The 24,458-nt window shown below is 41.9% G+C and overlaps 1 protein-coding gene across 7 annotated transcripts in view; it reads left to right on the top strand.

Moving 5' to 3' along the window:
- Positions 1 to 24,458, top strand: part of HECW1 (HECT, C2 and WW domain containing E3 ubiquitin protein ligase 1) — a 473,895-nt gene that overhangs the window by 373,725 nt on the left and 75,712 nt on the right. For all 7 annotated transcript variants that reach the window (XM_055293321.2, XM_055293322.2, XM_055293319.2 and 4 more), the window contains 4 exons: positions 2,104 to 2,243; positions 5,025 to 5,146; positions 7,522 to 7,707; positions 18,298 to 18,432. In XM_055293321.2, the coding sequence (XP_055149296.1) occupies positions 2,104 to 2,243; positions 5,025 to 5,146; positions 7,522 to 7,707; positions 18,298 to 18,432 (583 nt within the window). The remainder of the gene's footprint in view (positions 1 to 2,103; positions 2,244 to 5,024; positions 5,147 to 7,521; positions 7,708 to 18,297; positions 18,433 to 24,458) is intronic.

The following is a 24,458-nucleotide window of genomic DNA, read 5'->3' as shown; positions in this document are numbered from 1 at the left end:
GCTGGCACCTCCTGCTTTCCCACCACGGCTACGTTCCCTGAGTGCCCAGCAGGGAGAAGATCACAGAGTGCCATCCTTCACCATCCATCATTCTTCATAACCTCCCACCACAGATGTACGGGGTGGTGAATTACCACAAATGTTTCTCTCTGTAATTCCGCCACCACTCAGCTCATTGCCCCCTTCTACATTTTGTTCTAAGAGGCCAGCTCAGGAAATGCCTTGCAGTAACCACTACAGGCAAAGGTGGCTTCTGAAAGGTGTCAGAAGTGAGTGGGAGTCTCTCCAGATAAAACAAAACTGAAAGAAAGCCCTTAGACCAGTAGTTCTCAAACCTACATATAAATAATACTTCCTAAAGAACTCGTTAGAAATGCAGATTTTTATTTTGCTTCAATTTCTGTAACTTTAACAATCACTCAGATGATGATCTTGCAAATGGCTGGAGACTACAGTAAGAAAGCTTTCCTCTGTAAGGTCAAGGAAAGAGCGGGGCACTGGTCTGCAGAAATCCTGCTGTAGTAGAGCCTCATCTGTGCAGCGAGCATCCCCGCGCTTTCCCACCTGGGATTGCACTTGGAGACTGGCTATTCCCTGCTACCTTGTCTCTCATCCTCCTCCTCCTCTTCACCCCCTCCCTCCACCCCCTCATTGCTTTCCTGGAGACAAAAAGTCTCCAGGAAAGTCTCCAGCCTAGGCTGTTGCAGGAGCCCCCAGCTGCTCTCCACAGCTCCAGGCTCCTCTCCTCTAATGCATTCTCCACTCCGACACTGGATGATCAATCTCCGTGTACATCTGGCCCTGCCTGGATTTTTTTTAGCAGCCACCCATCACCAACAGCAATGGTTCATTCTCAAGATTGATCCCTGAGCCAGCAGCATCAGGATCACCTGGGAACTCATCAGAAATGCACATTCTAAAAAAAAAAGAAAAAGAAAAGAAAAAAGAAATGCACATTCTTGGGCCCTACACCAAACCTACTGAATCAGAGACTCCGGGGGTGGGGATGGGGCCGGCAGTCTGCGTTTTAAGTCCTGCTTGTGATTCTGTGTGGCTCAGGTTGGGGAACCTGTGGCCTACAGAATAACACCCATCCTACTGCAGGGTGCCCTCTGGGGCTTCCTCCTCCCTCTCCACTGGTCTCCTGGCCCTGCCCGGTGCCCACACATCCTGAGGCCACTGCCAGGCATCTCAGAGCTCCCCAAGGGTGGCCTGCTTTTGTACATGTCGTTTCTCTTCTGAAATGCCCTTTCCCAACTAGCTCCCCAACAAATTCATACTCCAGCTTCACAATTTACAAACCTTGGGAGTCTCCTCATCTGTGTCCCACACACCTCTTGCCTGTCTGTGACAGACTTTCACCTGGCTGGAGTTATGGCTTCCGTCCCATTTCCCTTTTGTTACATCTCGACTATGTGTGTTTAAAGGGCAATGTCATATTCTAATCCTCTCTTCCATCTGAAAGTCCAGCACAGAGCCTGCACACATTGGAAGGGTTAGGAAATATTTAGTATTTGGCAAGGTGGCCAGCTGGCTGGCCAAATGACTAAATCCCCAACTTGGGAAGAAAAACAAAATGAGCCTTTGAATAAGCAGAAAACATTTATTTATTTGCCAGCATGCTATTAGATGTAATATTTCCACGACCTCTGCCCAATTATATCAATTACCCAACAAATAAAACTAAGTGAGTAGAACTGCTAGCCCAGTTTGTACACTTATTGCAATAATGTTGAGGTAATTTGATATCTTAGTTCTAGCATTTTAATTTACTTCCCACACTCTTATTTTAGACTTAGCCTGATTTTGTTTAATGCAGGGCACAGGCTGTTTTGCATGATTAGTTATTATTTGTGTTGATTTTTTTAAAAGTCACCATACTTGAAACTCATCATAGCTTACAAAACAAAAAGAACTCGAATCATCTTAGAGATACTTGTCTTGCTAATTAATCATTCTGGCTATCTTGTGGGAATTTTAAGCATTTCTTTCCTGACATTCAAGACAATTCTTTACAGATTTCTCCAATTATCTGATTCAGAGTATTGGCCCCCAAGGAGCAAACCAAAGTTAACTCCTGTCTTTCCATTTTCTAATGCAAAGGTATCAAAACATTCAGCGAACCATTGCAACAGAGAGGTCCGAAGAAGATTCTGGCAGCCAAAGCTGCGAGCAAGCCCCAGCAGGAGGAGGCGGAGGTGGAGGGAGTGACTCAGAAGCCGAATCTTCCCAGTCCAGCTTAGGTATTGGAGGAGGGGTCCCCACAACCTGTGATGGCTTCCAGGGGCTGTGTGACAGAGGGCTACAAGCCTCTCACCCTGCCTCATGGGGAGCAATATGCCCCAGGGTGAAGAGAGTGGAAGTCCAGGGTGGAGGAGAGAGGCATGCCTGGTGCCCACAAGGGAAAGCAGACAGAATGAGCTTCCCACCAGGAAACTTAGGAGTGATCACAGTGAAGCAAACACCACCACCCTGGCATGGGGATCTGGAGACAGAAAAGCAGATGAATTCTGGGGATGGAGCTGAGTTTGCTACAGTGCTTGTGGAGCAAGGCAACTTTGTCAGTGGCTCAATCATTTATTAAGTAAATGTTTTATTTATTTATTTATTTATAAGTTATTGTTAAGTAAATTTATTGTGTTTGTTGGTGTCCTAAGGATTTTTTCACTTATAAATAAAACATGCAATAAAAATTCACAGTCTATTGCAAAGGAGCCGTATGACAACACTAGGAATAATCACTTGTTTGTAGAATAAAATTCAATTCCCCCAAGAGAGGAACCTGGGAGTGAAGAGGTTTTCCAGCATGCCACAGGAGGGAATTTTTTCTCGCTACAGTAGGCATTCACCTGGGGCCTGATTTTCATTTCTTTGAATTTGCCCAAGTGAAACTCAGACAAGGATAATCAAAAGGCATAAGACTGGCTTCCACTTTTTTTTTTTTTAACCTGTAATGAGATAAGATTATCACAGTGACATCCTAATAATCCACTTTCTTTTTAAGTTAGGTAAATGATGGCAGATTTATTTGCCAAAAGAAGGCTTAGAGAACAGTCTGGGCAGGCAGCACTGGGATTCCAATCCTGCCAGGTCTCAGCCATCTACGGCAATGCAGAATATTGGACATTTTCATGTGATTTTTCAAAATGCACATCCACAGTTCCACCACCAATTTTAATTTCCCCCTTTCTATTCATTTTATCAGATATGCTAACTAAACTGACTAGTTTAGGTTTTTCTGTTATTATTATTATTATTGAAGACAGAGTCTCTCTTTGTCACCCAGGCTGGAGCGCATGGTGCGATCATAGCTCACTGCAGCCTCAAACTCCTGGGCTCAAACAGTCCTCCCAACTCAGCCTTCTGAGTAGCTGGGACCTCAGGCATGCACCACCATGCCTGGCTAATTTTTTCATTTTTTGTAGAGGCAGAGTCTTGCTATGTTGCCCAGGCTGGTCTCAAATTCCTGGCCTCAAGTGATCCTCCCACCTCAGCCTCCTGAAGTGCTAGGATTACAGGCATGGACACCACACTTGGCCTGTTACTAATTTCTTTGTTCAAACTTCTGAGACAGACATGGTACAATAGCCAACTAACTAAAAACATGAGGAAAAAGCAGCAGAAAGTTTATTTCTGAGTTTGATATTAAATCAGTTGGCATTTACTGTATAGAAAAAAATCCCACAATTAGTGGCTGAAACGCACAGCCATGCATCTACCCCACAGTTTTACAGGTTGGCAATTTGAGCTGAGCTCAGCTGGGTGGCTCCTCAGGATGCTGCTGGGCTCACCTGTCCATCTTGGGTCAGCTGCAGAGTCGGCCACAGGCTGACCTGAGACGGCTGCCACTAGGGTGGCTTGTTCCTGCTCCCATGGCCTTGTGGCCTCTCATCTTGCAGCAGGCTTGCCCAAGCTCGTTCTCATGGCAGTGGCAGGGTTACCAGAGAGTGGAGACACACAGGTCTCTTGAAACCCTGATGCAGAACTGACCCGTTCTCACTTCTGACATGTTCTATTGGTTGAAACAAGGCACAAGGCCAGCCCCAATTCACCAAGGGGAAGAGCAACGAAGTCCCAATACAACTGGGTGTGGATACAAGGAGGAGAGGAATTGTGGTCCTTTCTGCAAACAATCTATCGCAGCTATGGTTAGCAACTTGTAAAGGAAATAAGAAAAAAATAGCCAGGCATGGTGCTGCATGCCTGTAGTCGCAGCTACTCAGCAGGCTGAGTATCTGGGAGGATGGCTTGAGCCCAGGAGTTAAAGGCTGCGGTGAGCTGTGATTGCATGGCTGCACTCCAGCCTGGATGACAGAGCAAGGCGCTGTCTCAAGAAAGACAAAGAGAGAGAGAGAGAGACAGAGAAGAAAGAAAGAAGAAAGGAAGAAAGGAAGAAAAGAAAGAGAAAGAAAGAAAGAAAGAAAGAAAGAAAGAAAGAAAGAAAGAAAGAAAGAAAGGAGGGAGGGAGGGGAGGAAGGAAGGAAGGGGGAAGGAGGGAGGGAGGGAGGGAAGGGAGGGAGAGAAGGAAGGAAGGGGGAAGAAAGGAGAGAGGGAAGGAAGGAAGGAAGGAGAAGAAAGAGAAAGAAAAGAAAGAAAGAAAGAAAAAGAAAGAAAGAAAGAAAGAAAAAGAAAGAAAGAAAGAGAAAAGAAAGAAAGAGAAAAGAAAGAAAGGGAAAGAGAAGAAAGGGAGAGAGAAAGAAAGAAAGGGAAAGAGAGAGGAAGGAAGGAAGGAAGGAAAGGAAGGAAGGGAGGGAGGGAAAAGAAAAGAAAGAAAATCACTGTGATAAAAGGGAAGAGATGTTGGAGGACTTGGGCCTTACTGAAGTTATGCAGAAACACTACTAGGAAATGATGATTCTTAACTGACATCTTAACTGACATACATAAAGTAATGACACTTGGCCTAAATCCAACAGTCTGCTGTGTGGGTGAAGGTTTGTGTGCCGCTGCCGTCAGGAGTGAAGTACAGAGGTTGAAATGCCTTTTTCCCAATGCATTCTGTTGCTTTGCTTCACTTTTTTCAGATCTAAGGAGAGAAGGGTCACTTTCTCCAGTGAACTCACAAAAAATCACCTTGCTGCTGCAGTCCCCAGCGGTCAAGTTCATCACCAACCCCGAGTTCTTCACTGTGCTGCACGCCAATTATGTGAGTGCCCTAAAATGCAGAGAGGGCGGCCTGGGCGGCCTGGCTCGGCAAGACCCAAAACACAGCTTTGTAAAGTCATCTGATAGATCTAAAAGGGTAGAATTTTAACATAAGCAAGAAAAAAACAAAGAAAACAGCTCAGTCCACTCTTTTGACTATCCGTGAGTCTCCCAAAAAGGAAAAAGGCTGGATTTGGAAATGCTGTTGCCTCTTTGGGGTTTTTTTAGGCTCAAATGTGTTAATGTCAGTGAAAGTGCTTTGGAAACAAACCTGTTTTTATTATTATTAAAATTTTGAAGGAGCAAGATTATGAATTGGCCAGATTTCCTTCAGCCTAATTATTTTATAAAATCATTTTCACTGATACAATTTTAAAGCAGAGTTCTTCTAGGTAAATAACTAGGTTTCTTTTTGATATGGTTTTTTCAAATATCGTGCTGAAGTTTAATTTCATATGATTTTACATATGTAGTTTTTTCATTGCTTTTTTTGGTATTTTCAAGAACGCAATGGCATGATATCACTATATTCATTAATTTTTCCATTCAACAAACATTTTCTGCGGTTCAGGCTCAGATCTAGGTGCTGGAGTCACAAAGACAGATTAAGGTGACACCTAAACAGTAGGAGCTCCCATTTTGAGGAGCAAGGACGTGAAAAAGATCAGCCCAGTGTGACAGGACCAGGCCGAACTGAGGGAGGACAGAGTGCTCTGGGGGCAGCAGGGAGCATTCTTGGGGAAGCGGCTGAATTGAGTCCTGAAGGTCGAAAGTGGACAGGAAGAAGTCCAGGCAGAGGGACATCTGTAGAAAGGATGCACCCGTGAGGAGGCCTGGGGGATAAGTCCAGGGTGGTGAGTGTGGGTGGCTGGCAGGAGGGAGAGGGGAGGAGGGGCTGGAGATTGTGCAGCAGAACACCTGATAACTCATGCAAAGGAGCCTGGATCTACTGCAGCAGGCCACAGGAACCAACAGTAGCACTCAGGCTGCCTGACCAGGGGTTGATGATGCATTTTCTCTGGCAGAGTGTTGGGGAGAGACTGAGCTGAAGGGGTTAAGACACAGGCTGATTCAACCACTGAGTGAGAGATGATCTGGCTCTGACCTAAGGAAGGGGTGGGAGCATGGCAAGGAATGGCTCCATTCAGGGACATTTCTCGTGGACTCAGCAGCACTTAGGTCCACCGTGATCACGAGTGGGTGCAAGATGAGAACTCAAGAAAGACAGTGTAGTTTCTGCTTTGGGCGCCTGGGTGAGGCAGTGACCCCACTAAGCTGGAGCTGGAGTTTAACTGGGTGATGGAGGGCATGGCTGCAGAGGGGGGGATCAGTTTTTAGCAGGTTATTTCTGAGAAGCCTGTTGGATGCTCAGGGCTCGACTCCAAGCAGCTCCCCAGAGGTGTTGTGGGGACCACAGGGAGAACGCGCGTGGCACATGGCCATGCCCCAAGCCCTGGGTGCAGGTGGCACTGGGCCAGTAGGTGCCACTGGCCCAACCCCCCGTCTACACACAGTCTGTCCTTTCACCACCCGCCCCCACCACACACACACACACACCAGCCCTGTGTACCGTCACATTGTCATTTCTTTCTTCATCTCTTCCCATCCTCCAACCCCCCTACACATACACACACACACAAGTTTTTACATAGGGTTCAAAGAAATGACAGACCTCTCATGTCCAGCCTTCAATCCCCAGAGGCCCTAAATTAATGCTCCCCATTTTAGCCAGGTAGGAGGACCACAGGCAGACCTCAATAGTCAGAGAAGCGACCACGGAGGAGAGGGAGGAGTGAGGCTCAGGCAGGCCTCACTGAGGGAGGGAGGCCAAGGAGAGCCAGGCATGGCTGAGACAGCGAGAAAACCGTGTGGAGTCACACAGAGAGGTGGTCCGTGTCCCAAGCTGCACGGCACTCAGGTGGAAAGGATGTCACAGATAGTCCATGTAGGCCAAGGGGGCATGATTCAATGCACATTCACTTTTTTTTTTTTTTTTGAGACAAGGCCTTGCTCTGTTGTCCAGGCTGGAGTGCAATGGCGCAATCATAGCTCGCTGCAGCCTCTATTCTCGGACTCAGGTGACCCTCCCACCTCAGCCTCCCAAGTAGCTGGGATCACAAGCACATGCCATCATGCCCAGCTAATTTTTAAAATTTTTTGTAGAGACAGGGTCTCGCTATGTAGCCCAGGCTAGTCTCGAATTCCTGGGTGTTTACTCCTTGAGCAAGAGCTCATTTTCTGAGGCCTCTACCTCACACTCACAATAAACTGCTGTGTCATAATTACACTTAGCAGTGTTAGGGTGCTCACAGTGTGCTTGCTCTATGTTTTTCCTAATTCCCCACTCCTTACCCCATCCGCCCTGACCCGTCTCAGAGTGCCTACCGAGTCTTCACCAGTAGCACCTGCTTAAAGCACATGATTCTGAAAGTCCGACGGGATGCTCGCAATTTTGAACGCTACCAGCACAACCGGGACTTGGTGAATTTCATCAACATGTTCGCAGACACTCGGCTGGAACTGCCCCGGGGCTGGGAGATCAAAACGGATCAGCAGGGAAAGGTGAGTGTGACCCACGTGCGGGGCTTTCAACAAACAGGCTCCTTCCCCAAGGTGAAGACTAGCAAGGATGTGAGGAGGAGAGTGTGGGGAGGAGTTATGTCTGAGAGATGTGATATCGGCCGCCAGCAGTAAAGGGGGTGATAACCATCCACATCTGGGTTTCTCAACCTCAGCACTACTGTGGGGAATACCTTGTGCCTTACGGGACATTAGCAGCACTCCTAGCCCTCACGCCACTAGATGCCAACTGTTGTGACATTGCTATGTGTTCCCTGTAATTAAGAACCACTGTCTACATTTTTGTTTAATTTAGGTTTGGAACGTGGAACTGAATTCTGTCCAATGACCTTTTGGTTGTTTGCCTCCTTAGACAGCTCTCAGGGGATAAACTCATTGGTTAAATGCAGTGACATTGTTAGATTATTTGTTGTGATTTCCCTAATACACCTTAAGTTTTCTGTAAAACAGCCTAAGAAGCAGGGTGGGGTGTGCTAGGCCCGTGTGATTTTCCTGGCTTACATTTTGCTTCTGTGTAACCTTAACCCAAACCGGGCCTTCCTGGCCATGCTTTAGAAGACCAGCTGAGTCTGAAAACAAGAAGGTTTTTTCCTATTCTTCATCAGCCATCTCGATGTATTCAAAGGACAGGCCAAGTAATTTACTAGAACTGAACCTGCGTAACCTTCTATGAACTTTACCAGAGAGAATCCCTCCCTCTTTATGGTCCAAGGAACCAGAAGCTTTGCCTGCCGTCATGTCTGTGATGTATCTTTTCCTCTGTGAACGTGAGCCTGCAAAGCCACGTTCCCCAAAGGGAGCTGATGGGGCATCAATGTCCCCTCGAAGCCATGAGTCTCTCTCCTATAAACCCCTTAGTATGCCTCAGAACCTGGACTCTCTGGAGTGTGTGGGGAAAGAATGGGGGACTCATTACAAGTCCATTCATAAAATGAATCTCTAGGACCAGCTCCTCTGTAACCAGGGATGAATTAGGGGAGGGGAAAGGACATGCCTTGTGTAGTAGAAAAGCCACTGTAGCCAGGATCTGCTCCCTGGGACCTTCTCATTGACTGGACGTGGCCTCTGTTGGCAGAGTGACAATGATTTGTGTGTGGGGACTTGGTGATATGTATTAGGGTGGGAAAATGAAGCCGAGCCAGAACAAAAAGTAAAGGAGTGGCTTATCAGAGCTGGGTTTTGGGTAGCCACGTTTACATTTATTGCTTAACCAGGATGCCAAGACGACACCACCATGTTCATCATGCAGACAGCACACACCAATGTGAACAGCTTGCCGAGCCTTGGATTTCCATGACTGCAGCTTTTGCACCAAGATAAGGATGACAGGGAACACAGTGGAATGACAAGGAGGCTTCCCAATGCAATAAGCCCTGGTTCTCCATGGTACACATGCAGATGATGTGACATCTCCTGGTCATCACACCAGCAGGGAAGCACAGAAATGCATTCTAAGAGTTTTGTTCCACTTGGGAATGCATATGAGGGAATTTCTGGCAAGAGCTCTTCCCCCTAATTCTCTTTAGCAAGAAGATATCATACATGAGAAAGAAAAAATCTGAATTTGAAATGAGAAGACTTTCAGTTATGACACAAACTAGCTGTGTGCCTACACACACATGCACACACACACACACAAATGGTCTCAGCAATTTCTTATTAATTGAACACACACACATACACACACTCATAGTTACAGAATGTCTAAGAGGCATACCATGCAGTGAATTGCTGGGGAAAGTAGCCTTAGACTTGCAATGTATTACCACAGTCCATAGGGTGGTCGGAGAGGAACAAAGGATAGTGGGAAAAATACATGGACCAGTCCATCTCAGTCTAAATACATGACCCTGTGCAAGTCACTCCACCTTTCTGAGCCTTAAAATAGCAACAGTAATGCCTACGTTGCCTTCATGATTTTACAACCAGATAAATAAGTTAATAAGTTAATGAAGGAATGATTGTTAATATCATGACAGATTAGTAGTATCTACCACTTTCTCCTAATGTCCCCCAAACCAAGATCAAGATTGTGAAGTGGGGGAAATAAAAGAATATCTCATTGCCAAAGCCCACTGATGAGGGGAATAGATTGAGAAAAACATGTTTGGACTGTGTCTTACAGGTTTCACCCTCTAACTTGGAAAGGATATGCTGCACAGGAGGCTGAGAGTTAGGAATACAACTCACTGAACAATGGCGTGGCCATAGCTCACTATGCAAAAGCCACCTTCGTAGCTGGCCAGAGCAGGTCCTTGACCCTCACCCTGGACAATCTGCTTCTTGCTTTATCTACACATTCAAAGATGGCAATCTTTGCTTTTATTATCCACCATGGTAGGAAGTAGAAGGGATGGGCAGAGCTGTTTGGTGTCTTTGAATTCATGGTCATCTCTACAAACGGGACAGAGGTAAGGAGCTCAGAGCTCTGCTGCTTCAGGAGGACCGGGGCAAAGAACACGCTGGCATCTGACTCATCTGCCATCTTCAGAGTCTGAGAAAGAAGGACAGAGCCTTCTGTCCAATTTAATAGAGATTGCATGTGTGCCTCAAACCTCATTCCAAGTCTAAGCTTATGGAGGCAGTCACCATCAGAGAGGTAGGGTGATGGGCCCCATGGGTCCTGTCTTGTGGCAGACATGAGACCAAGGCAGCCTCTGCTAAGGAATGAATAAATAAAATGAGAAGGGGCCTAGGAAGAGACACTACTGCAAGAAGCGAACAGCATCTTGGTCTGACAAAAAAGCATGTCCTTTTTTCAAAAAGTATATTTTTTCTCAGAAAGTATAATTTTCTTTGGAAAATAGAACTATTTAAAAGACATCTATTCATCATCCATGAAATAGTACAGGAGCACATGACTTCTGTTATTAACTAAGAGGAAAAAGCCACAAACAGAAAACAAGCTGAGAGGAAACAGACATAAGTAGTCTGAAAATAGCGGTTTTAAGATTGCAGAGAAAAGCAAAAGGTAATAATAGCATAGGGATAAAACAGAGCAGCACTGATGCTATGTGAAATCTCATCACCAATATGGCGTATGAACATGGAAACAGCCCCTAAAGCAGAAGGAAGGGACCAGATTTCAATCAGTGGAGGAGACGGTAAAAAAAAAAAAAAAAAAAAATGCAAAAACTGAAAAAAGAAAAAACTTATCTTCTCTATGCCTATCCTAACCATCCAAGTTAATACCACAACCTCCCCTGACTCCTAGGCCATGTGCTTTCCCATGTCACTTACACATTTATGAGGTTTATTGCTTATTGTCTGTTTCTTGTGGCAGGATTTTAGGCTTTTTGAGAACAGAAATCTTTGTTTTGCTCATAAATAAAACATCAAGGGCCAAGAATAATGCCTAGTATATAGTTGGCATTCAATAAATCTCTGTTGCACCAATGACTTATAGAGTTACCTGAGGGAAGAAACCAGAATACTAGGTACAGCAGGAATAATTAAATATTAATACTAATTATATTAAATAAATATTAATTAAATATTAAAATTAAAACGTTGATGATTTAAAATAAATTATTTAGGTGAGCAGATTAATTGGACTTGCTGAATTACAGTAAAGGTAATTAAAATACATATATATCTCCACATGTTCTGGAATGTCTTTAAATAGAAATTCTTTAAAAATCATATCAATATGCACCCATGATAATATAAAAGTAACCTACAAAAGAATAAAAATCAGACAAGCTTCAGATTTCCCATCCTAAAAATGAAACTAGAGAAATCCACAGAGCAATGACTCCAAGATATTGATGAGAAAAGATTGTAGCCCGGTCGTCCTAAATACAGACAATGATTGTCATTCATGGGTGAAGACAGAAAAACAACCTCATGTGCAAAATCAGAGCTTACCCTACTCTTTTACCCATCCTGATTGTTACAGTTTGATAGTTTGGATATGATTTGTTTGACCCCTTCAAATCTCACACTGGAATTTAATCCCTACTGTGGCAGTGTTGGAGGTGGGGCCTAGTGGAAGGTGTTTGGGTCACAGGGACAGATCCCTCAGGAAGGACTGGTGCCATCCTTGCAGCAGTGAGTGAGTTCTCACCTTATTAGTTCCCTCTAGAGCTGGTTGTTAAAAACAGCCTGGCACCCACCCCCTACACCCACTCTCTCTGGCTTCCTCTCTTACCATGAAATCTCTGCACATGCTCCCCTTCAGCCTCCACCGTGAGTGGAAGGAAGCAGCCTGGGGCTTTCCCCAGACACCCAGTCTTCCAATCAGCAGGATCATGAGCCAAATAAACCTTTTTTCTTTAGAAATTTCCTGGTCTCAGGTATTCCTGTATAGCAACACAAACACACTAAGACACAAAAGCCATTCTCCAGATGGATCACTAACGAATCAAAGCATGACATTAATAGTGAGAAAATGATAGTATAAAAAGGACTAGTGGTGAGTATTTAAATCAATCAAATACATAAGTATAAGTAAAAGTAATTGTTAAAATGCTTTAAGACATATTGGAAAAGTCTAAATAAAATATGGGAAAAGTTGTATAATAGAAATGGAATAGTTGTATAATAACAGTCTGGATCAATATCACCAGACTGGAATTAAAAAAAAAAAAAGTAAGGAAGTGAGAAGAGGGAAGATGAGCAAGGGAAGGAAAGTTAAGCTGAGTTACTAGTTGAGCTCAAGGGGTGTAAAACTGGATCATTTAAAAAACAAAGGCTAAATATGGTAATCTGACAAGCTTAAAAGGCAACTGTTTGTACCATTTAAAATAGAATTTTTCTCTTCCAAATTCCTTCAAAAGATAAAATCAAACAAAACAGAGTTTGTATGACAAAGCACACAAAAAATTGCAAAGAAGATGGAAATAATAAAAGTAAGATAACGAGTAAGTAAGTAAAGTAAAAAAGTAAGTGAAGCCAAGCATAACAGTTATGGCAATAGGTGGAAACATGATAAACTTAGGTACCGAAAGGAAAACACTCTCGGCTTTGGTAACAAACAGATCCAGTTTACAAAAAGACATACCTAAGAGGTGATTTAGAAAGTTTAGAAATAAAAGAATAAATATTAATATAGTGTGAAGACAATAACAGAAAAACCAGTGGTGATGTATTAATATAATACAAAGGGGAGTTTCAATCATAATCCTTAAATGGGCCAGGCGCGGTGGCTCACACCTGTAATCCCAGCTCTTTGGGAGGCCGAGGCAGGCGGATCACGAGGTCAGTAGATCGAGACCATCCTGGCTAACATGGTGAAACTCTGTCTCTACTAAAAATACAAAAAATTAGCCAGGCGTGGTGGCGGGCGCCTGTAGTCCCAGCTACTCGGGAGGCTGGGGCAGGAGCATGGCGTGAACCCTGGAGGCAGAGCTTGCAGTGAGCCGAGATCGCACCACTGCACTCCAGCCTGAGCAACAGAGTGAGACTCCGTCTCAAAATAAAAAATAACTAGATAAATAAAAATCCTTAAATGGGGGTCAAAGAAATATTTTGTATTAATCAATGGCAAAATTAAGATAAAGATATAATAATCATGTACCTTATGAGCCAAATAATAACATATTATATTAAATAAAGAAAAATCAAGGAGAAATGAAAGGAGATGAAAGACATACAGTCGTAGGAGGAAAATGTGTTTTATATCCATCAATTTGACAGATTAAATAGACAGAATAATTTGAGATTTAAATAATATAACTTTATGTGAATGAAACATTAATTCTTTTATTAGAAACAGAGTTTACATGAATGGATAAACAAAATGTGGTATATACCTGCAATGAAATGTTTGTCCTTACAAAGAAATGAAATTCTGACACACGCTACAACATGAATGAACCTTGAAGACATTGTGCTAAGTGAAATAAGTAAGACACAGAAGGACAAGAATTATGATTCCACTCATATGAGGAACCTAGAATAGATTTATAGAGATAGAAAGTAGATCAGAGGTTACCAGGGGCTTCAAGGAGTAGAAAATGAGGAGTTATTGTTTTGTGGATACAGTGTTTCAATTTGGGAAGGTGAAAAAGTGCTGGGGAAAGAGAGTGGCGATGGTTGCACAACCGTGAGAATTTATTATACTTAATGCCACTGAACTGTACACTTAAACATGGTTATTGTTTTACGTATATTTTGCCACAACAACAAAAAAGAAAAAGGGCCCCAAAAATAAAGATGACAACTTTTCATGATTATTTTTTTAAGTGGTGATAGTCTACACTGCAAAGAAAACAAAAAAGCAGAATATAGCCAGGTCACATCCTATGGCCATATAGCAATAAAACTGAATTGTAAGTAAATTTAAGCACAATCATAAAAACAAAATCTTTGCCACCTGGAAAGTAAAAGCAATGTTCTAGATGACTCTTGGGTTTAAAATAAAATAAAGACTTAGAAACCATTGAGAAATTGTTGAAAATACATGTGAACAATACTTAATAAAATATAGAAAGGATATACTCAAAGACTTAGTAGCATTAGGGAATTTCAGTTGATTAAGAAGTGTTTTTTAAAAATTACTTGATAAAAATTAAATATTTGTTTATTTATTTATTTAGTGAGACTGGGTCTCGCTCTGTCTTCTAGGCTGAAGTGTAGTGGCATGATCACAGCTCACTGCAGCCTCGACTTCCTGTGCTCCAGCAATCTTCCCACCTCAGTCTCCCAAGTAGCTGGGACCACAGATGCAAAACCACTACGCATAGCTTTTTTGGTATATTTTTGTATTTTTTTGGTAGAGACAGGTTTTCACCATGTTGCCCAGGCTATTCTCAAACTCCCAAGCTCAAGAGATCCACCTGCTTTGGCCTCCCAAAGTGCTAGGATTACAGGTGTGATGAATACACGTTTATATTTTAAAAACAAATACTCTTGGTAAACTAAGAATGTAAATATGTTTTCGTGACCTAATAAAGCCTCCTTTAAAACAGTGGACCTCTTATTGTACAATCGGGCCTAGCAGTTTTCCCTTAAAAATCAAGAATAAGAGAAGATTTCAACCACCACTTCTTATTTAACGTTGTTCTAGAAGTACTCACCAATATTACAAAAAAGGAGATAAAAATAAAAGAGCCCTCCTAAAGAAGGAGACAAAATTAACATGATTTGCAATTAAAAATCAAAGAGGATATACTTAAAAGAGTCATTTATTTGATGGAAGCATTTAATATGATAAGCAGACAAAAAGTAAATACACAAATAACAACTTTCCTGAGTACCAGCAATGAAGGGTTATAAAATATTATAGGAAAAGATACACTCAGAATAGCAACAGACAATATTAAATACCTATAAATCATCTTAACCAGAAACATGTGTCCTTCAGTAAAACAACTACAAAACTGTACTAAGAAAAAAATTCTTTAATAGACATGTTCAGAAATGGGAAATGGTTACACCAACTATCATAAGGAAAGAATTCTCTCCAAAATCATTTGCAGTCTCAAAGTGATTATAAACAAAATCCCAATAGAACTATTTTTGGAACTTAATAAAATTAATATTAGTTCCTCCAGAAAAATGAAAACAGACAAGAATATGTAAGAAAATATTGGAAAAGAAAGAGGAAACTTGCCCTACAGACGTTAATAATTGGAATAGTGCAGTACCAGTGAAAAGCCTCAGGCCAGTGGAACAAATAAAATATCCTGAAACTGACAGTAGTATTTATAACAAATTTATTTATAATAAAACAATAGGAAATGAATGATTTGGAAAAATGAGCTCTCTGAGAAAAATATCAAACTACAACTTAATATTATACCAAAATAAGTTTCAGAAAGGTTAAGATTTAGTGTTAATGATTAACTCACCGAAACTAAAGCTAGAAAAATATAGTTAAACACTTAATTGACCCCGGAAAGGAATGATTGAGAGATTTGAATAAATAGGAATATTAAAAATTCAGTGTATTCGAAAATAAAGCAAACAAAAATCAAAAGCAAATTTGAAGGCAGATGTATAACTTAGCACTTGGATAATAAATAAGAAAACTTTAACATCCCAACAACAATAACAAAAAAGGGAACAGACATCGCAGGCAATACACTAAGGAAGGAATTGACTAATTAGCCTATAAGAAAATGTTTTTCTTTTGTAAATTCCCTGGGAAATTGTAATTCATCATTATTTACCATTCAACATTTCTAAGAGTTCTTTCAAAATTAGTATTTGTGAGAGCATTATAAAGAGGAATATTCATGAACTAATGGTAACATGATAAATCTGGACAACTGTTGTGAAGATAGTTTATTAGTATGGATCAATAATCATAAATATTTTTCTAACTTTAACCAAGTAATTAATTCAACTTTTAGAAATGCATACTAAACAATTGCCACAGATACACAAATATAAGGAACCTATTTAATTTAATTTATAAACATCTCAGCATGTATTTGAATAATGAAGTCTATTTTTAATATTTATTAGTTTAGCTTACACTTGTGTGTTTAAAATGCATGTTGATGCATTTTGTTTTTTCCCATTCGCACTTAAGTCTCATTCCATTTCCCTGTATTTTTGACGTCACTAGTGTCATTTTTTGAGTCCTCTACCAATTTTTCAAGGGTATATCATCTTCAGTTCCAATTGAACGTATAGCCCTTTTTGAATCTGTGTGGGATGCTATCTTGGGGAATTTTACTGCAAGTCACAAATATTGATTCGCATGATATTAGTAGTGTTGTTATTTACCTTTTTCCTAGGGGGTGTATTTTTATCTCAATTATGAAACCACTTCCTGTATGAGTTTTCATAAAGCTCTTTAAACTGCTTGTTTACAGTGACATCCAATACTTGAAATTATAAGCTCATACCTTCCAAGAATAATTTCTCAATCTGTATAAAATTTCTTTAACTACTGTTGTCAGGTAAACCTAAAAATATCTAAAATTACCATTAAAGCTGATATGACTTCACCAAATGTTACTGTTCGTTGAAAAGAGAGTAATTAAAAAGTTGTTTTATGGTACAAAGCGTTTTGTTAAAAAAAAAAGTAATAACTTTCTCTTTTATGAGAGATAATTTTAAATTTAAAGAACAATGTTGCCATATATTGGAATATATATGGTACTCAGACATGGCACAAGGATTTATATTCTAGAGTATTCGGCCAGGCTCAGGCTTGGTGGCTCATGCCTGTAACCCCAGCACTTTGGGAGGGCGAGGCGGGCAGATCACCTGAGGTCAGGAGCTCGAGACCAGCCTGACCAACATGGAGAAACCCCTCTCTACTAAAAATACAAAATTAGCTGGGCGTGGGGGTGTGCGCCTGTAATCCCAGCTACTCAGGAGGCTGAGGCAGGAGAATCACTTGAACCCAGGAGGCAGAGGTTGCAGTGAGCTGAGATCGCGCCACTGCACTCCAGCCTGGGTGACAGGCAACAAGAGTGAAACTCCGTCTCAAAAAAAAAGTGTTCATTGAAGCATCATTTTAAAATAGTAAAAAAGTCAAATGTCTAACAATTAAGGGTACTAAAATTAATTGTTATACTTCCATCAAACAATATCATGTAGTCATTAAAATTCTCTGTTAAAAGAGTATTTAATAATTTAGGGAAATACTTATAAAATAATTAGTGAAAAACCTCATAAATTTATAGATCTTGATGTGAAGAAAATATGTATATATTTGTATGTATAGAAAAGAAAATACTAAGGAGGAAAAAATGAAAATTTTTTTTTGATTTGGGGTAATTTTTATTATCTTCTTTCTACTTTTTTATCTTTTTAAAGTTTTTTCTCAGTGAAAATACACACATTCTATAATAAAAAAGAGCACTTATCTTAAATGTAAATAAAATACTCTACAGATTATTAATTACTAGTATTATCTTAACCCAGTAAAGGCTCTATTGCTCTTACTTTCCGTGTTGAATAAAGTATTATAGTCACTACTTAGAAACTCCATGTTTTATCTATGACTGATACTGCTTCATTCAGCTACTGAGCAAAAAGACACAGTGTCCTGTTCCCCATTTAGATCAGTGGTCTCCAACCTTTCTGACACCAGGGACCAGTTTTGTGGAAGACAATTTTTCCACGGATGGGAGGGTAGGGGATAGTTTTAGGAAGACTCAAGCACATTACAGTTATTATGCACTTTATTTGTATTATTATTACATTTTATTATATAATGAAAGAATCCTATAGCTCACCGTGATGTACAATCAGTGGGAGCCCTGAGCTGGTTTTCTGTGATTAGATGCTGCCATCTGGGGGTAATGAGAGACTGTGACGGATCCATAGGCATTAGATTCTCATAAGGAGTGTGCAACCTAGATTCCCACACATGTGCAGTTCACAATGGGGTTTGCGCTCCTATGAGAATCTAATGGCACCGCTGATCTGACAGGAGGTGGAGCTCAGGTGGTAATGCTCACTCGCCTGTGGCTCACCTCCTGCTGTGCAGCCAAGTTTTTAACCTGAACTAGATAGATGAGTTTTGAGTAGATTAAAAAAGGAAGTAGGGGTAGGGGAGGCTGGGCAGAAATAAACCTTAGGCCCAGGCCCTGTAGCACTCCTGTGTATTACTGACTCCATTTTGGCCTATTCTCACACGCGGTGCTTTTTTCACTGGTCTGTTTGCAGTCTTTTTTCGTGGACCACAACAGTCGAGCTACCACTTTCATTGACCCCCGAATCCCTCTTCAGAACGGTCGTCTTCCCAATCATCTAACTCACCGACAGCACCTCCAGAGGCTCCGAAGTTACAGCGCTGGAGAGGTAACCCTCCCTACACCCCACCCTACTGTTCACAGGTCACAGTCTCTGCCTCTTCCATGGGAGCAGAACAGTTCTTTAGTGGCTAGGATCTAGGGTTGCCTGTGCTGGAAGAGATTAAGCAATATGCACCCTGCTTTGTAGAAGAATGATGACCGGGACACCCACTTAACACCCCAGACCTGTCTTCAGTTACCTTTTCTGCCTTACCTTTTGTCCCACACAATCACCACTACTAAAAACCTGTCTAGTTGAAATGAAACTGAAAATGCACTGTCAGGAGATCCCTACACTTACGGCTGGAGCTGTGCCTCCTGAGGCCTGTCATGTGTGAATACATGGAACTGCTATGTTATGTCTGACTAACTTTAAACTTCTACCTCTCCATAACATCCTAGAAAATACTTCAATATAATGTATCCATGGACTAGAAACTAGGGGGAATTAACCAGGCCACAGGAAGTGGTGCTCTATTCCCACTCTATTCCCACTCTACCATGTGCTCTTTCCTTGGCAGCCCTTTGTGGCTACCATGAAAGGCTAAGGATCACTTCATTGCTTTTCTGAATTAGTATCTATATCCCATACTCTTCCTGCCCTTCTTTCTCTAGCCAAAACTCAAAACATAGCTCTTTTTTTGCTCCTGATCAGTTCCTGACAATATCATGAGCAAATTTCTTTTTATGTCCTAACTGACATTTCCCAAGTATCTGTGCCTTCTTTTTGTGGAAAAAAACCAGGACCTCAAGAGATGTGGCCTCTGAGAACTACTTCCCATAAAACAGCTTATAGAATTGGATTATAATAAGTTTAAAAAATGAAATATGGAGTAGGAAGGAAAGGAATATATGTGTATGTAGGTGAGTGAGTTTGTGTGTGTGTACATATGTGTGTATGTGTGTGTGTACATATATATGTATATATATGTACACACACACATATATATAGAGATTCATATATGCCACAGTGAGTCATTCTAGGGAGAGCCAGGGAGTTTCTCTCCAGAGAAAATGGGAAGATAACAATTCACCCTGCAGCCACCTCCTCTAGATAGCAAACATAAGTCTCAAGGGAAAAGCCTATTGTTGATGTATCGGCACCAGTTATTTACCACTTTTTCAGAAGGAGTCCTATGTATACTCTGAGAAACATAACTATTTCCAACCAGTGGCACTCATGGCTTAATGCCAGTGTGATAAAATGAATTTTTTTCATGGAGTCATCTTAAGTATCATTGTTTCAGGAGACTGCCGAAAGCATGCTAAGTCTTTCTTCCTTCATATACATAAGGTGTATGTGACCAGGCAGAGAGGGAGTACTACACATCCCTGAGCATTACATGGGTGTCACGATTTGCTAGATGCAGGCATGTTCACAGACCACAGAAAGCAATGCCCCAGCTTCCCAGTTCAACATGCATAGTCTCCCTCCCTGGTGGCATTCCTGTAACACTTCACAAAGTACAAGGTGGGTTGTCTTGAGATTATAGGGAATAAATTCAAAATTCTTCATGAACTTGAATATGCCTTTTAAATTTACTTAAAAAGTTCAAGCTCTTTAATCTCATTAAGACAATTTCAGACACATAGGGTAACTACATGTGATAAAGTAGCTGAGTACTGCAGACAGATTCACTGTCAATAAAACAAAAACTTCAGTTGTGCAAGATGAATTCCCTAAAATACAGATCTCTTACAATTACAAGAAATTAATCTGAAATGTAAATATTTAAAACCTTTCTAACTGAAAGAACAAGACTGAAACCATGGACACCACTTGCATTACCTGTTTTAAAACATGTGTTTTATGTGATCGAATAGCCCAAATGAGTTCATTTAATATCATTTAAATCATTAACATCATTTGCCATAACATGTATGACAATGTGCCATCTGTATCAGTTAAGAACTAGCTGGGGCTGGGCGCAGTGGCTCACGCCTGTAATCCCAGCACTTTGGGAGGCCGAGGCGGGCAGATCACGAGGTCAGGAGATTGAGACCATCCTGGCTAACACGGTGAAACCCTGTCTCTACTAAAATAATACAAAAAAATTAGCCAGGCGTGGTGGCGGGCGCCTGTAGTCCCAGCTACTCCAGAGGCTGAGGCAGGAGAATGGCGTGAACCCAGGAGGCAGAGCTTGCAGTGAGCTGAGATGGCGCCACTGCACTCCAGCCTGAGCGACAGAGCGAGACTCCATCTCAAAAAAAAAAAAGAACTAGCTGGAAGATTCTAACACATACGATGAAAGGGCGTTGCTGTGAACCAGCCATCTGTCTGTTTCCTAATGCATCCACCCTGCCTGTTCGTCACATTTCCAAACCTCACCCATCCCTGTGCCCATCCTCTCTCTTCTGGTAGCTTTTGGCTGACACAAGGGGACACCAAGAAAAGCAACGGAGAGAGAAGCCAAGAGGCAGGGGGTATCTGATCCAGAGGCAGTGCACCAGAGAAAACAAAGACTCGGCCTCTAAGAAAATAAATATGTGGTTCCTCCCACTGCAAGAGCCCTCAGCCTAGGGATAAGGAGACAGAGGGACTCTGGTATCAAAATAGAGGGGAGTGGGTGGTAGGAAATGTTGACTGCTTTTGCTGTGATGTGATTTTGCTCAGCAAAAATTGATTCCATGCATGGCTTGCTATGAGCACTGTGGAATGCAAAGTATGAGACAATCCCTGCCTTAGAGAAGTTTGTATTCCACTTTTGAAGCCAGGCCAAAAATACATACAGAGTTAAGTAACGAGAGAAATCAGAATATGGTTGAGTGGCAAGAGAGATGTTAGGATAAGTGCCACAAAAGTTCAAAAGAAGCCAAGGAAAAGTATCTTTTAAAATAAGGTGCCTGGCCAGGCACAGTGACTCGCGCCTGTAATGCAAACACTTTGGGAAGCTGAGATGGGAGGGTCGCTTGAGCCTAGGAGTTGGCGACCAGCCTGGGCAGCATGGCGGGACCCTTTCTCTACAAAAAAATTAAAAATTAGTCAGGTGTGGTGGCGTGCACCTGTGCTCCCAGCTTCTCGGGAGGCTGCAGTGGGAGGATGGCTTGAGCCTGGGAGGTAGAGGCTGAAGCAAAATGTGTTCACACCACTGCACTCCAGCCTAGGCAACAGTGCAAGACTCTGTCTCAACAAAACAAAACAAATAATAAAATAAAATAAGGTACCTGACTAGAACTTGAAAACTGGTAGAATAGGTACAAAGGATGGGGAAGGGAAGCCTTATAGAGCACAGCCTAAGCAAAGGTGCAGAGGTCGGATTGAGAAAGGCTCACAGAGAGACAGTGACTAGTTCAGTCTAGGCCGAGCAGCAGGTTCCCACTTGCTGTGCCTTGGTTTCAGAAAACTTTAGTGCTGCATGGAAGAGTTGGAACTTTTTTAAGGGACCACTGAATGAATTTGAGGAAAGTAATTGATTCACCCATTGTTTCAGGGTGAAATCATTTCTAAAACACATTTTGAGAGATGGGGAAAGACTCTTGGCATTTGGGGCAGGACAATTCTCTGATGTGTGGAATCGTCCCATTACATTGCAGGACCTTTTTTTCCTGACCCCATCCATTAAATGTCAGGAGTGCCCCCACTTCCCCTAGTCTATGACAAAACAAAACAGAACAGCCCCCGCCCCCAGCATTTCCACACACCCATAGATGGTAGTATTACCCCAGTGAAGAACCATTATTTTACAGTCCAGTAAACTGAAATACCAAGAGCTCACTTCACATAGGGAGTTCAGGACCACAGCTCAGGTTTCCTAACAGCCATCCGTGCAAACTTTTTTTTTTTTTTTTTTTTTTTTTGAGCTAGAGTCTCACTCTGTCACCCAGGCTGGAGTACAGTGGCGTGATCTCGGCTCACTGCAACCTCTGCCTCCTGGATTCAAGCGATTCTCCTGCCTCAGCCTCCCAAGTAGTTGGGATTACAGGCATGCACCACCACACCTGGCTAATTTTTGTATTTTTAGTAGAGACGGGGTTTCACCATGTTGGCCAGACTGGTCTCCAACTCTTGACCTCAAGTGATCTGCCTGCCTCAGCCTCCCAAAGTGCTGGGATTACAGACGTAAGCCACCACGCCCAGCCACAAACTTATATTTTTAAAAGAAGACCATGAAAGCCAAGAAGAGGAAGGGCTGTGGCAAAGAGGGATTTAAGAGAGGCCTGCTGGAGACCACTGCCACAATCAGATGGAAGGGGATGAGGCTGAGTTGAGGTGACAAAGAGAAAACAAAGGGCAGCCCATGGGGAGAAGCCTCAAGGAAGTCGGGGGGTGTGGAGGAAAAAGTCACTGGGACTTAAGTCTGCAGACAGGCGTTCCAGCTCCGGCATGTCCACAGAGGAGCTGGGTATCAATCATTGTTCATTCCTCCTCTGCCAGGGACCCCAGCTTCCTCTGCAAATGGGTGACCACTAACGTGTGTTCCAGCTCTGTGATTCTCAGTCTGTGGGGCTTGATTGCACGTCTTCAGGACCGCATAACTAAGAGTCCCATTAACAACACAGAGCTAAGAGGAGCAGGAAAGGCAGGATGGAAGGATGGCAGGTTTGTCTTTAGGCAAGTTGATAATGTGTGTGAAAATAGCAGGATATCTGATTAGATATGACAGTTAAACAGATGGAAATATGAGACTCAGGAATCATCAATGGGTTATTTCCATAATCCGTTATTTTTCTGTGTCCTGTATCACAGGCAATAGGGAATTAAGCTATAGATATTTCTTAGACTACAACTTACAAGTGTGGGTATTTTCTGTTCACCTACATGAGCCATTCTCTTGAGTGTTATTCAGCAGTTGATTTTTTATAAATTGCATGTAAGGAAAGAATTAAAATGAGTTTCTTTATTAAGGATCCTAAGTGGTAAAATGTTTTTCTCCAAACCCCAATGGCAGATTATTAATAGAAACATTGTTAAAAATCTTTTGGATTGTCCTTTACCTCACCTGGAAAATTTTCAGACAGATTCCTGAAAGCAGTTATTACGAATAAAGGATTTATACATAAAAAGATCGTTATTTGACACTTTCACTCGCATTTTAAGGCGGAGGCACATCTGTCTGCAATATGTTCAAGCACCAGCAAAGTAGGCCTTATCTCTCCTCAGAATGTGTGACCAGAGTAGGTCACAGATAAGTGGAGTGCTATGAATACTGGATCCCATCTTAGCAACGAAATCACGAAAAAGTAACACATTTGCCTTGTTTACACTGCAATTCCTAACATAAGTTGACATCAATAAGGAAGGATAAGCAGAGCACATAATTTTCATTTCTTTTGCCATCTTATCTTGGTCAAGTTAGAAAATTGTTAGTCATAGAAAATTTCTGGAACGTACACACCCAAGAAAAAGCTTGATGGTGACTGCCTCAGGAAAGGGCAAGAGTCTGACAGGGAAGAGAAACTTGCTTCTCACTTTAGAAGCAGAAGTCACTCTTAGTCATTCTTTGCAGCAAGTTTCTTTGATGGCAAAAGTCATCTCATTGGCTCTGGTGACATGGAGGAATCTTCATTCAGGAAGCTTGCTTTCGGGGAGAGTAATTGCTGCATTGCTTCTTAAAATTGGTCATTTTCCTCTTGGTTCAATGTAACCTGCACTTGATCGCAGGTTTGGCTGGAAGTTTGTAAAATTCAGACACCTTTGAAAATAAACTTTTTAATTACAGTCATACATAACTTAACATCAGAGATACATTCTGAAAATGTTGTTGTTAGGCAATCTTGTCACTGTGGACATCCTAGAGTGCGCTTACACAAACCTAGATGGTATAGCCTACCACACACCTAGGCTGTATGGTATGGCTATGGCTCCCAGGCTACAAACCTGCACAGCATATTAACTGTACAGAATCCTGTAGGCAGTTGTAACACAATGGTATTTGTGCCTCTAAACGTATCTAAACATAGAAAAGGTAAAGTAAAAATATAATATAAAAGATTTAAAAAATAGTACACCTGTATAGGATACTTACAGTGAATGGAGCTTGAAGGACTGGAAGTTGCTCTGGGTGAGTCAGTGAGTGAGTGACTGTGAGGCCT

The sequence above is a fragment of the Symphalangus syndactylus genome, chromosome 9 (genome assembly GCF_028878055.3).
Source record: "Symphalangus syndactylus isolate Jambi chromosome 9, NHGRI_mSymSyn1-v2.1_pri, whole genome shotgun sequence".
Taxonomy (NCBI): Eukaryota; Metazoa; Chordata; class Mammalia; order Primates; family Hylobatidae; genus Symphalangus; species Symphalangus syndactylus.
This window is presented reverse-complemented; position numbering and strand designations above follow the sequence as displayed.